General features: G+C 44.2%; 1 protein-coding gene across 2 annotated transcripts in view; it reads right to left on the bottom strand.

Moving 5' to 3' along the window:
- Nucleotides 1-4,360: 4,360 nt before the first annotated feature.
- carm1 (coactivator-associated arginine methyltransferase 1) overlaps nt 4,361-14,124 on the bottom strand; it is a gene marked incomplete at its 5' end in the record, with an annotated part of 73,954 nt that continues 64,190 nt past the window's right edge. Inside the window, 2 exons of one of the 2 annotated variants that reach the window (XM_083650276.1) lie at nt 4,361-8,883; nt 11,362-11,430. In XM_083650276.1, coding sequence (XP_083506402.1) covers nt 8,744-8,883; nt 11,362-11,430 — 209 coding nt within the window. In that variant the 3' untranslated portion in view covers nt 4,361-8,743. The remainder of the gene's footprint in view (nt 8,884-11,361; nt 11,431-14,124) is intronic. The other variant, XM_083650275.1, reaches the window with a different exon arrangement.

Genomic DNA, 14,124 nt, shown 5'->3' with positions numbered 1-14,124 from the left:
CAACGTATGAAATGTGTCAGACTGGCTGAAATGGGAGGGCATACACAAAAAGGACTAGTCTTAATAACTGGGGATCATTTTAAAACATCACTAAATCAGGTTTTTGAGCTCAGTAAGTAAAGCAGTAAAGTCTCCCACTGTAATATTAGGCTAAATACTGTTTATTTAGAGATTTCTGCTGTTTATGGTTATATTGAAAATGACACTTCTACACTGCTGCCACCTTTCTTGAATATGACTTAAATCTTGTCTGCATAAATTCACATAATTGTATCTACAATACACATTCATTTAGAGATAATAAAGCCAAGGAACCTGCCAACATGGTAATAGCTCTTTCAAACACAATGCAAATCTTTACATTTACATCCCTAACTCGAATGGGAATATGCCTATTTAGTCCCCAGTAACTCTCATACAATGCGTTGTTAACTTGCTCTCGTTATGAGCCAAAATCACAAACACTAGCAAATCTACTCAAAATCCCAAATTTATTTGTATTTTCATTTTGGATTAGGTCTTATTTTATGCAATTTATGTAACCTGGAAAATTGTACTTTGAGTGAACTGGTACCTGAGTGATCCTTTAATCTGAGAATTCTGATTTTCATGGAAATAAAATAAATAAATTAAGAGTCACTCCCAATGTTGATTGAGGCTATGGTCCATTGATGGAAGCCTTTGCAGTATATAGTGACATTATGTGACATTAGTAATGTACATAAAACATTACACTGAAACACTGTTTGGATGTCACCTGCAATTACCACTCATCGCCATAGGTGTCACCCAAGAGAACAAAGCTGAAATCTTAGAGATTATCACTTTAAACTCAGAACTAAAAAATAAGTATAAAAGTCAGGAGACCCTATTTGAATTCCAGGCGACCGACCCTAAGGTTGGGAACCACTGAATGCCGACATGTTGAGCGCCTCCTACTGATTCAAGCTTTCGCCATCTTTTCCGGTGGGGCTCTTTTTTGTTTGTTTGTTTGGTTAAACACTGCACTTAGTCGCATTTACCTTTTATCAATCTGGGAACCAAGTCTATTTTTATTTAAAAAATAGACTCTGGGTTCCCAGATTGACCTTTTTGCGATATTTGGAGTCTTTTTTGAATTTCCCAGTGTTTCCTAAAAAAACCAGATGGATGGAAACCCAACTGATGACAGCTGCTTATTGTGGAAAGACGCTTTTTTCAATTTCTCAGCACAAAAAGGGGTGTGGCAGTGTTTTCTATAAGAACACACCCACCCAAGACAAACCCAGAGCTTCTTATTTATTCACCTGACAAAGATTTCCCTGATATTTAGATGAGTTCCCATAAAATTCCCAGTCTTGTATTTCTAAGACCTTGTTATTTTTAAATAAACATGGCTGCCAATATCTCTTGTACTGCAGAGAGGCCACTGAAAGACATACTGCTTGGGCACACATGTTTCCCTGAGAACGTTTTTACTTGATTAACTTCCTCCAGTTATCAGATATTTAGACAACCGTTATCTTTCTCAAATAGCCTACTGAGAGTACATGACTGAGAGTCACGTGAGTCAAAAGATTGATGTCACTACTAGAACCACTGAGAAAAACACAATAGGGGTAGGAGTATGACAAGTAGTCTATTTAAGTGAGGTTGGAAAGGTGTTTAAAATATCTCACTGCAACTAAATTCAAATGATCAATTCCTTCCCAACTTACCCATTGCTCCGTTGTCTGGGCTTGTGCCAGTAAAACCTAATTTTGACATAACCTTGGTTGATTAAATGGAGAAAGAATCCATTTGAAACATTCATGTTGTGGTCAAACACATGCTACTTTAGCCAAGTCGCCTTCAGCAAATCAGAGCATTTCTGTTATTACTTCATCACCAAGCACATTGGAATTTTCCCCGGCCGGTAACTGTGCAGTTAGCTGAAAGTAGGTATAAGAAAAAACAGGACTGTGTTAATATTACTGAGAGACAGCCAATTGGTATATGCTAGCTAGCGAATGAATGTAGGACACTCTTAGCTGTGCTGTGCTGTTAGCTGATGCGTGCGCCAAGTTTAGGGAGTTTTCAAGCATTCCTAGCACCCCGTTAAATGGTGAATAATACATCGCCATGGCAACGGCATTTGGTTTAAACTCAAAAGCTTCATTATTGAGCTTCATCAAGGTCTTAATCTAAACAATGCGGTGCTAGAACGCCTACGAGAGCACAACACAATTAATAATTGATTGCATTTATATAGTGCTTTTCTAAGTACTCAAAGCGCTTCACATATGACGGGGGCCTTAACTCATCCACCACCAATGTATAGCAGCCACCTGGGTGATGCACAGCACCCACCTGGGTGATGCAGAGCACCCACCTGGGTGATGCACAGCAGCCACCTGGGTGATGCACAGCAGCCACCTGGGTGATGCACAGCACCCACCTGGGTGATGCACAGCAGCCACCTGGGTGATGCACAGCACCCACCTGGGTGATGCACAGCACCCACCTGAGTGATGCACAGCACCCACCTGGGTGATGCACAGCACCCACCTGGGTGATGCAGAGCACCCACCTGGGTGATGTGCATCACCCACCTGGGTGATGTGCATCACCCACCTGGGTGATGCACAGCAGCCACCTGGGTGATGCACAGCAGCCACCTGGGTGATGCACAGCAGCCACCTGGGTGATGCACAGCAGCCACCTGGGTGATGCACAGCAGCCACCTGGGTGATGCACAGCACCCACCTGGGTGATGCACAGCAGCCACCTGGGTGATGCACAGCAGCCACCTGGGTGATGCAGAGCACCCACCTGGGTGATGCGCAGAGAATAATGGGCTACTGATTGGAAGGAAGGAAGTGGACAGTATGAAGCCTGGCGCTCTCGATGTAGCTCCGCCTCGCCTCGGCTGCCCTATTGACTGTGTGTTGCCCTACTAAATGTTATTATATCAGTGATGTCACAATGCATTCATGTGTGTGTGCCTCATTATATCACTGATGACATCATCAGAGTGTGTGTGTGCATGCCCTCCTATGATATCCCTTATCAGTCTTGTGTCACAATGCCTCCTTGTGTGTGCGCCCTTACAACTTCACTTTTGACATCATCACTGATGACATCACATCATTAGCTAATTAGAAAATCCAGCTCCGTCAGGTCACCTGCATGGGTGCCCTTTACACACCCTGAAGGTTTCAGCCCGATTGCACGTACAACAACATAGCTGTGGCCGAACACAGAACTTGAAACAAAGTCCACATAGTCAATTGTATATCTATAGATGGTATCATAGGTGAATTCTGAGTGCATGAGACACACAAGGCTAATTCCAAGCACTTTTAAGGAGCTCTTTATAAACCCAAGTACTTTTAAGTACTTTCCAGACCCGTGGCAACCCTGAAAAAAAGAGCCTCGTAACTAATAATGGCTTTAGCGACTCACTGCTGAAAACGGCAACGTGCTCAGCGACAAACAATCATCAGAATCAGTTTTATTGACCGAGTAAGTTTGCACATACAAATAATTCAAAGTGAAGTAACAACTACCAAAAAGCTCTGATTGGCTGAGGGAAGTTTGCAAAAAATGTTGAGGCCACCAGCAACCGACAAATTCAGGATGTCGCTCCGCTCACAAATCCCCAAATGCTTTATACACAACATGAAACTGAGGAGATGATTCAGGACTCAAGAGTAGTTCCTAAAGCACGTAAGTGCTGGACCAAGCTAAAGCACGTAAGTGCTGGACCAAGCTAAAGCACGTAAGTGCTGGACCAAGCTAAAGCACGTAAGTGCTGGACCAAGCTAAAGCACGTAAGTGCTGGACCAAGCTAAAGCACGTAAGTGCTGGACCAAGCAAATTAATCTTGGTCCACCATAGTACTCTTACCTACAGTGATAAAGTGAAACAATTAGGGACAGCAGGACTTTGTCTAACTTCCTCTGGAGTAGAAGAGTCAAAGGTGTTATTACTGTGGAAGATATCAACACAGGCATGACACAACATGACAGGCTCTTCCTCACACTTTCCATCATAAAAGTGGATGCCACTATTGACTGCACATAATGTAGGTTATGTCATTATAACCATAGTTATATGACCACCATCAGAGCGCTCCAGGGCTCATCTGCCATTATGGCATCATGAGGGAGTCAACCCAGACACAAAATGCACTTCAACCAATCTGGTGATACCTGTCCTTCCAATAGAACCCGGACACACCCCTGCCTTCTCATATCCGCTCAATCCAGCCGTTTGACTCGGAAGAGGAGCAGCAGGCCCAAAAGCCAGAGGCCTTCGATGGTGGTTTTATATATATATATATATATATATATATATATAAATATATATATATATATATATATATATATATATCCAGAAACATCAGAATTCATCCTGCTCCAGTCACATCAATAAATGCAAGGACATAAGTTCTATGAACAGCCATACATGCCCACAATGGTTGTCAATGGAAATGGAACTGACAGTCATACATGTTGCATTTATTGATGACTAATGCAGTGCCCGTTCCCCTCATTCAGCACCGTGAGCGCTACCCTCACACACTGCACTCAGATCCTCCTAAGTCTACTCACCAAATTTGAAGTCGATCCCCCGACAAACGGTTCTCGAGATACGCGAAGGACGGACATACAGAAGTCAATCGGACGGACGGTCCTGGAGATACGTGAAAGCTGTGATCTTATTGGTTGAATTGCACAAAGTTGACTTCTTTCTCGGGGTCCGAGCAGCGCACTCCCCAAGTTTGAAGTCAATCGGACGAATGTTTCTCGAGATAAACTGCTTTTTGTGTTGCCAGTAGGTGGCGCTATGTCAAATTGCAAGAAATTCAGCACTGTGGGGGGAACTTACCATCATCATTAGCGATGATGAACATCTCCTTAGGCAACATTGTGGAATTGTAACATAGCGGAGATGAAGGGGCCGGTTAGTGGGAGACCTGAGGGAATTGTTTTCTTACTGTCACCCCCTAACTCTCAAATGAGCTAAGCTGGAAGCCAGAAGGCTAGCTAGTAGCTAGCTACACACGTAGTTAGCCAACTAGCTGTCCACAGCGGAAGAGCCCAGCTAACTGCCATCATTTTTTACCTGATAGCTAGCTAGTTAAAAGTAACCAGGTAGCTTCCTCATCGAAGGGGCATCGGCTCTGGAGGACGGAAAGCAGCCAGCACCAGCGTAGTGCCCGTAGTGCACACAGCCAGCTATCCGACAAACTATGGCGGAGCTCAGCTAAGAGCTAGCTACCACTGTAGGCATGCTAGTTAGTGGGAGTGACGCTCCTAGCTTCCTCACTGATGGGACGTCAGCGCTGCTTCAGGGAGCCCGCTAGTAGCTAGCTAATGAACCCAGTAGCTAGCTAATGAACCCAGTAGCTAGCTAATGAACCTAGTAGCTAGCTAATGAACCCAGTAGCTATTAACCAGCAGTGTCACCTCGGTCGAGGAGAAGCCAGCTCGACCACCACCGAGGCGGCATCCAATGCTAACAGCTTAGGAACGAAAGCCGGAAGCTCCGTCAGCAGTGGAGCTCGTTGGCCTGGCACAAGTGGCGGAGAAGAGGGAGTGGAGCTCGTTGGCCTGGCACAAGTGGCGGAGAAGAGGGAGTGCAGCGTAGCCTCTGCAGCGGCGTCCCGCACGTAGGAGCCGATACTGGAAGGGCGAAGATCCATGAAGCTTCAGCAGATCCCATAGATGTGAAGCCAGCCTCGGCTGTGAACAAAATCATCAGGTAAGGTCAGCTGAATTGACGAGATATGAGAGGGCAGGGGCGTGTCCGTGAGGGCAGGGGCGTGTCCGTGGTTATATTAGATGGACAGGTATCACTGGATTGGTTGAAGTGCATTTTGTGTCAGGTTTGGCAATCCCTTACGATGAGTAATGGTAGATGAGCCCCAGAGGGCGAAGATCGTGGGAATATATAACAACCATTCCATGACAAAGGGAGTGCTCTATAGCATTAGCTAGCTACCACATGATAAACATCCGCTGTTAATGAGTCCATTGAACAAAGTATGAAACAAATTAAAGTACTACAAGACGTGATTCCAGCATGATTTTTGGAACATCTCCACCACATTTAATTTGCTCCTTTTTCTCTCTTTTTTTTTTTATCCTTTGTTGTTTTTTGTGAAAGGAAAAAATCAAGACAACAAAAATGGTTAAACCTACAAAGAGACTTTTTTCTCAGTTCTTTTAAAACTTACTAAATCATAAATTCAAAAATAAACCAAGTCCAATAATTGAGAGACTGGAAGCAATGCATACATGTTGAAGTCTTTCTCTCCTTCAATGATAAAAGGGTGTGGTAGTGATATTTTTCCCCAGGATGGCGAGGGCATGTCCCACCCTACTATGCCTCCGATTGGCTTAACCTGATATTTTACCCTAATCGCAACCAATCGCCCTAACCCTGATACCTAAACCCAACCAATCATCGTGCCTCATGCCTAAACCAAACCAGAGCCATTGCAATAGTAAGAGTTGCGTCATCTCCATTCACTCCAATGTTGTTGTTTTTCACCTCGCAATAGTTCCAGGAAGTAAGGTTCTGGATTAAGCAGCACTGTAGAGCTGCAGCAAAATGGACCATTTGTGATGTACTTTGAAAGGGTAAAAAATCTAATTGTATATTATCAGCTTTATTTTATGCATTCAAACAGCCCACCACGTACTTCCTGGAACTATCCTTGGAACTAGCTAGAATGGAGCTCATAGCTCCATGTGTGATGTCACATTAAACCCAAGCCAATAAGAGGCAGACTAGGAGGGGACATGCCTTCGCTGTCTTGGGGGAAAAAATTCTGTGAGATGGTAGGATATGTTGGAAATCATACATGGTGCGTGGTGAGGAGGTAGAGACTCTATCCATCTCTCCCATGCCTCAACCTTGAAGTCTCTCTATGACAGTCTCACAGTTTCAAACTGGTTGGGAGGAGGAGGGGAAGGAAAGGACAATGTAAACGAGGACGCTGCCAATCCAACACAGGCATCTTCCCTCCAGCAGCCAGCTGGCTGATAGCTGGCTCATAGGTCCGTACTGTCTGTCCTGTCCCGGCCCAATCTGGCTGAGTGTCCTGTGGGCTCAGAGGATGGGCGATGTGTCTGACCAAATGCATGGTTCAGCTTTGCTGTCTGACCAAATGCATGGTTCAGGTTTACAGCTTTGGGATAATTCATAAATTTGCTAACTTAAAGCAACTCACGTTTTAGGCAGACTGTCCCACCGGTCAAATTCCCTGTTAAAGCCCCCCTCCAGTGACATTTCTAAGATATTTCTAAGAGTCATTTCCTGAAAATGTTGATTAGCCACACTGTTTGCCAAATATCTTTTGACAAATAACTTAATTTTGTGCTCAAGTTCAAAAATGTAAATGTGTTGCTTCGATTCTGACTCAGGACAAGCTAGCATGTTAACTAGCTAGCTAGCTGTTAGCTGTGTTGGTGAAGCCCGCTGCCTGCTGTACTAAGCTACGTCGGGCTCAAAACGTCACTGAATGACCGAAACACTAGTTAGCTGGCAAGTACAAGTCACGTTGATTTCAATGGTGAAATCCGTTACTCGATTATTGCAAAATCTGCAAGCTCCTGTGGCTAACAGCGTATCACAGAATAAGATGACATGCAACTATTAACCAGAACTGTTAAACAGGTAGGTTACACTGACTGTGGAGGAGGGCTTTAAGTGACGATAACATAGAAAATGATTCATATGTCCCTGGTAAACTATTGGCTCTGGTGCTCAATGCTACACTTCAGCATACTATCACTCAACATAGTGTAGGCTAAAGTGTTAGCATGTAGCCTACTATCACTCAACATAGTGTAGGCTAAAGCACCAGAGCTAATGATCTACCAGGGACACATGAATGAGTTTGGTATCAATCTTCTGATCAATTAACAAGGAGGTTGACCAATAGGCAATTTTCCACAAAATGTAGTGCATTCCTTTAAGGGTCACCTAAACATTAAGACAACTACTTTTCACGAAGTAAGAAAATAAAATAAACTACATCATGGATGACGACACCTTGAGCGATAGGCAGGTCTTAAAGGAACCGTCTTGTCCGGCATGAGTCAGTTTCTCAAGAGAGCTGGAGAAGAGCTTTGAAGACGTGATATGATAAAAGCATGATGACAGTGTTGATGATGATGTTGACAATGTCTCTAGTGTGCTACTGTACAAATGAAGAGCCTATCGTTCAGGTGGAGGTCTGCTATAGAGGTGGTGGAGGATTTGGGGCACAGAGCGGCGCTGATAGCTGGCAACAAGGTCATTCTTGGGGAGGAGATGAGTTTGGGGGGGCATGACGCTCCAAAAGCAGCGAGGGCGGTGGACAGGATGGAGAGAAGATGGTGAGGGGGTAGAGTGGGAACCCAGAAAAGGGGGAAGAGGACAACTGTGATCCAGTCGTGCAGCTTGTCGTTGACAGTCTGTTTCTCTCTGTGCATAATGTATTAATAGTCCCAATGAACGGAAGGAGGAAGGTCTCAGAACGCTTATAGCAAGACTAGAGTCTGGACGGATACGAGAGCCTTAAAGTGATGGACACAAAGAGGAGAATGAGGGCGACGAAGTGCCTTGACAGCACTGGTTTTGGTTTACTGGTTTTGGCTGCGGTTGGTTGTTTGGGGGGTGGGGGAAGCGAACAGAGGAGCTCCACTGAGGGGTGCTTGGGGGGGGGGGGGGGGGGGGGGGCTCTTGTCATGCGGGGGCGGGGTTGAGGAGAGCTTAGCGAGGTCTTCTTTTAACTGCCGTAATGCATGGTGTTGCTGGGGATAGCCATGGGCGAGGCCATGGAGATGGCAGCGCCCCCCATGGTGAACTGGTTGGTGACGGGGTAGTGGGTACTGCTGCTGCTGGGGCCCGACTGGCCCGTAGAAGCTCCTATAAAAAAAGAAAGAAAACAGTCGAGCGTTACATCAAAGCGACCTTCAAAGATGTATCACCCCATAGACATTCTCTCCTATTTATGGAATGCCATGGCATTGCTGGGAAAGAGGACATTCCAAAACAAACATGTATTAGTCAAGCAGAGATGCTTCCACAAATCTTACTTGGTACTGGAATTTCCCCTTTCCCAGTGTTCCCTGATGCACCCTGTGAGCAGGCAGAGTTGTGGCAGAACACCTTTTCAACTTGTGACATGCTGCTACACAGGTAGCACCGTTCTAACAGTCCTCTCTCAGCTACATCTGGCTTGCTGCCTCACCAGGTGGTGTTATTACAAGAAAAGAACGGACATTCCCTCTGGGCTCAGATTACAGCAGTTTAAAATCATTTTCAGATCGGGTTGCACGCGCACATAATGAGAAACTTCACCGATTTTCTTCTCTCAAAACGCAAACAAGCTCAAACTACAAGTGAAGCACATGATGGTGCATCACACACGACAAGATGTTAGGATCATCTTGCCTGACGGAGCTTCTGTATGATGTGAGCATGGAGGCAGATGTTTACAACATGGAGGTGGAACAGCTGCTTTGTTGTGTTCAGTAGTTGACTAAAGAAAAGTGAAAGGCTGCAGCCAGGTGAGTTTGGATGAGGAAATGGTTGGAGAGGTTTCTGTTTGGCTGGCAGGTGTGTATTAAACCAGGTGCATTAAATGCAGGTGTGTATTCAAACCGTTTAAACACACACGTAGTCCGGCTCAAGTCTAATCACATGTTGTAAATTAATCCGCTACCCAACACAAACCCAAACAGCTGTTTAATTAAGCAGCACAGCAACACCACAGGATGGCGCTGTACGTGGACTAGATTAACTTTGCCTCCCGACATTGCCCGGCTCGTATCCAAGGTCTGTCCGTTCCCATTGCATTGTGCTTTTCTTTGATATTGACTCTAAAGGCCTTTGCAGGTTCTGCTCAGCCTCCACTTGGAGCCTTGACAGCCAGACTGTACATACTCGAACGTCACTCAGCGCATTGGCTGCAGTACACCTCCGAAACACTAGGTGGCTTGTGGTGCACTCATGTCCATTACATATGAGGCAATCGTGTTGTTTACCAAGAACTTGCAATCATGTCGGCGCAGTTGAAGTTTTATGCTGCAGAAGGCTTTGCTAGATGAGGGCCAAGCATTGATAAATGAGGAAATGGTGTTTCCTTGAAAGGCACTTCCTGTACTGTTTTGTATTGCATTGTCCTGTATCCAATCACAGCTGCACACAGGCTGCGCCGACTCTGCACATTCGGCGAGGGGTCTTACGCGGAACTATATTTAGGCTTTAAGGAAAATCTTAACTCAAGGTGTTTTGTGCAACTGGTCCTTATTAAGATTGATGGAATCATGAACTCCAGCAAATACTCAGACATTATGAGTCAAAACTGTTAACTTCACCAAGCTGCTCAACCTTTGCTGAAATAACAATGATACGAAACATAATGTATGTTTTGGATCATTATTACATCAACTAAGAAATGGGTGACCGACCATAACGTCAACATTTTTGACTGGCCATCCCAGTCTCCAGTAGGATGTATCAGAAGAATCGGATATTCGTTTGTTGGGGAGGGATTCAGTTTGAAAAGGCAAAAACTGGCGCTAGTCTCCAGACCTGAATCCAACATACATTTGTTGTACAATTTGAAGTGAAAAAAACCAGGCGGGGCCTAAAAGCTGTTGTGTTATCCTTGTTGTGTTATCCTTGTCAAGAGAGGATTCACAAAATACTAATTAATCATAATATTAACTAATCTACCCACAGGCGTGTGAATATTTATGATTCTTGATTTGTTTGGCCAAAACATATGTTGGAAATGTGATTTTGGTTGATGCCACTACATTATTATTGCAGCATGATTTACCTTTTTTTTTTAAACATAAAATGAAGTGTCATTTCATCATCTTTATCATAAGCATAAGTGGAGGCTTCTGCATATGGGGGAGGGGGGGGAACATTAGCCATGGAAATATCTGACAGGCCAGGCGGCTGACATCTGATGCTGTGGCCAAGCAACATGCTATTGCCTGGTTAAAACCATCCTGATAACCTGAGCTTTCAGTGGGCGGGAGTACTTGCCTTGACAGACAAATATTTCAGCCTATCAGGGTCTGCTAATTCAATCCAAAACCACTCGGAAGCTTCGGGAGTCGCCATACTGTTTCGCAAGCGGCATCCCTGATTGGCTGCTTACATTGTCAACTACGAGGCAGGTCCCTGATTGGCCCATGCTCTTTGTAATGTCTGGAAATGTCTGGAGGCCGGACGGATCCGCAGAACGAGTTGGGAAACAGAAAGCGATCAGGATGGTTTTAGCAGGCTGGCGTCACGAGGCATCAGGACAGTGCAGGATCAGTTGTTTCTACGCTACGTTGGCTTTGGTTGGGGGACAAGCCAGAGGACATTGGACAGTGGACATACCCTGGACAATTCCTGTGCTCATGATGGAGCCCATCCTGGAGTGGGTGTGGTTCACAATCCCAGTGTTCACTGTGACAACGGGTCAGAGAGAAAGGGCCGGTCAGGATCACAAAAACAGACTGCACACCCCAGAAATTATGACATTCAGCCGCCTGCTACTGACATGAATATTCATTTTCCCCCGACGATGTCAGAAACTAGAATGCCAATAATCAGAGTTGATCTTGGGCTACAAGCCTGTGCAATCAAATTTATATTAAAATTAGAAACGCAAAAAAAGTAGAGCATGTATCAAAACCTCATGCAGCTGCAATAAAAAAAAATATATATATTATTGCTCTTTCACACACTGCCAATTAAACTTGGTAGACTAATGCACGTATGCTGATTGGAGTCTGTTGGGAAATTCCCAATCTATAGTGTCATGCACTACGCACAGCTCCTGACCGGGTGTTAACCAACCAGAGGCCAGCGAGGCAGCGTCTATCCGTTAGGGATGAAACAATTACCGGTTTAATGATAAACCGTGATAAAATTCCTGATGGTGAGTATTATCGTTTCAAATTTTAATTATCATTAAAACTGTGTTAAATTGATTACAGTTCTTTGATAAACACGGTAAATAAATACTGTCCATCATCAACCAAAGTTGGCAACAGTGTGCCAGACGCAGGCGGCAGGCTTTGTGAAATGATTTCAGTGAGTGTATTAGTACTTTTTGAACATCTTCAGCATATTGTAACAATATCATGATAATACTGATAACTGTGATAAACTTTGGTCAATGATATGAAATGTTCACACCGTTTCATCTGTACTATCCGTGCATTCAGACTGTGAGCGACGCGACACGATCAACAAGTCACTGAAAGTACATTCATGTCCTGTCGACCAGAATCACGTCACCAAACCGTTTAGCCGATCAAGAGTGGAGGCGGCGTGGTGTTCTGAATGAACAAAACAATGGAACGGACAGAAATCTATTCGTTAACAATTGTGTACGTTTTCCAACGGATCAGTGTGGCCGCAGCGCAGCTTAATCGTCCCTGAACAGCCAATCAGAATCAGATGTTTTTGGTCACCTTTATGAGATAGGCCAGGCCGGGCAGAGGAGGCTGACGGGCGACAAATGTCCCAGAACCCAGAACATGGTGTTTACATGGTGCACACCTTACACCACTGAGGCACATCTTCTTCTGTTTCACTACCACCTGTGACTTGGTTCTGTGAACACAGGTCTGCCTGGCTACTGCAAAATGGATGAGAAGTTGGCTCCAGCCTTCTCTGAAGGTTTTCTTTTTCCTTTTCCTGAGCTAAATAATTAGCGCTTGGCAGCTAGCTAGCAAAACCTGAAAACATTGCAACATTATGAAGGGCAATACTCAAGCAGTGAAAAATGTGACTGTTGACTTAAGTCGACTGTTGAAAGCTTTCGTAGCTGCAGGCCGTTACATAGCATCTCATTACATAGCATCTGATACAGCCCATAATAGTCAGAACAGAGACCCACATCAACCAAGTTGCTCGCAGTGTGAAAAAGCTGCAACTGTCGGTTGTCAACCAATCAGACAGCAGAGAAAAATATGAGTTTAGCATAGCTGGAGAGCATGAGTAGTGGAGGAGAGAATCAGCTATAGTGGGGCATGCATAAAGTGATAAAAGCATATCATTTTGTACAATTATAGCCAAAAGGATTCCAAAAAGAATATATCGGGGCATCATGAATTTTGAAACATGGCCATTTTTGTGGCCACAGACTGGCAGCTTATGGAAAGTCTCAAATCATACATTTCTTATGATGAGCAATTCAAATTTGGAACTTTAGAATTTCTCAGAAGCTTAATGGTCACATCACCTCCTGTATGCTGACGTCATCAGTGAAGCTTAATGGTCACATCACCTATGCTGACGTCATCAGTGATGCCAAGTTGCGCAAATGTGCGCTGAGTGATGTCACTCGAGTACTCCATTTCTTTCTTTTCTTTTCCCGTTTTGTGTTCTAAAAAGTGTGAAAAAGAAAATATTGAAAAAAGAAAAAAGAAAAAAACACTCAAAATAAGTGATCTGCCAAACCTAACCTCTGGATCTCCCCCATTCATGATGCCCCCATTTCCAATTCTTTTTGGAATGCCTTTAGCTATACATGTTAAGTGTACCAAATTACTGTATATGCTTTTATTGCAAAATGCAAAATGTAATTTTTAGCTAGAATGGTTGAGATTTTTGGCTACAGTGAATGAAGATGATTTCGTCTGAAAAAGGAGAGCAGACATACAATGAACTGGGCACCTCAGGTAAGGTCACACGCAACAGTTTAAAGGGACCGTTCTAAAATTCCCAAAACATATTTTCCCTCTCACCTGTAGTGCTATGTATCCATCTAGATTATTTTGGTGTGAGCTACTGAGTTTTGGAGATAACGGCCGTAGAGATGTCAGTCAGCCTTCTCTTGAAGGCTTGTGGTGCTCAAAGCGCCAACAAATATTTTTTAATGAAACATTCAACAGCAAAGTCTCCTTCCAGAAATCATGACCCGGTTACTCAGGATAATCCACAGACCTTATTGTGAGCAGTTTCATGTAGGAAATATTTTCTTTAGACCGAACTACAGCCACTAGGTCGAAGTTCGGTTAAAGGACTTCGGTAATCAACCCACTTTGTATCATTAATAATCTCTGTAATATAAGCACATGGGCAGTGTTTACCTGGCTGGGGGCGGGCCAGGATGCCTTCACAGACACCTGGGTGTTTATAGGGAGATCT

The sequence above is a fragment of the Poromitra crassiceps genome, assembly GCF_964638095.1.
Source record: "Poromitra crassiceps genome assembly, chromosome: 13".
Classification (NCBI taxonomy): domain Eukaryota; kingdom Metazoa; phylum Chordata; class Actinopteri; order Beryciformes; family Melamphaidae; genus Poromitra; species Poromitra crassiceps.
The sequence above is the reverse complement of the archived record's forward strand: the minus strand, read 5'-3'. Positions and strand labels throughout refer to the sequence as shown.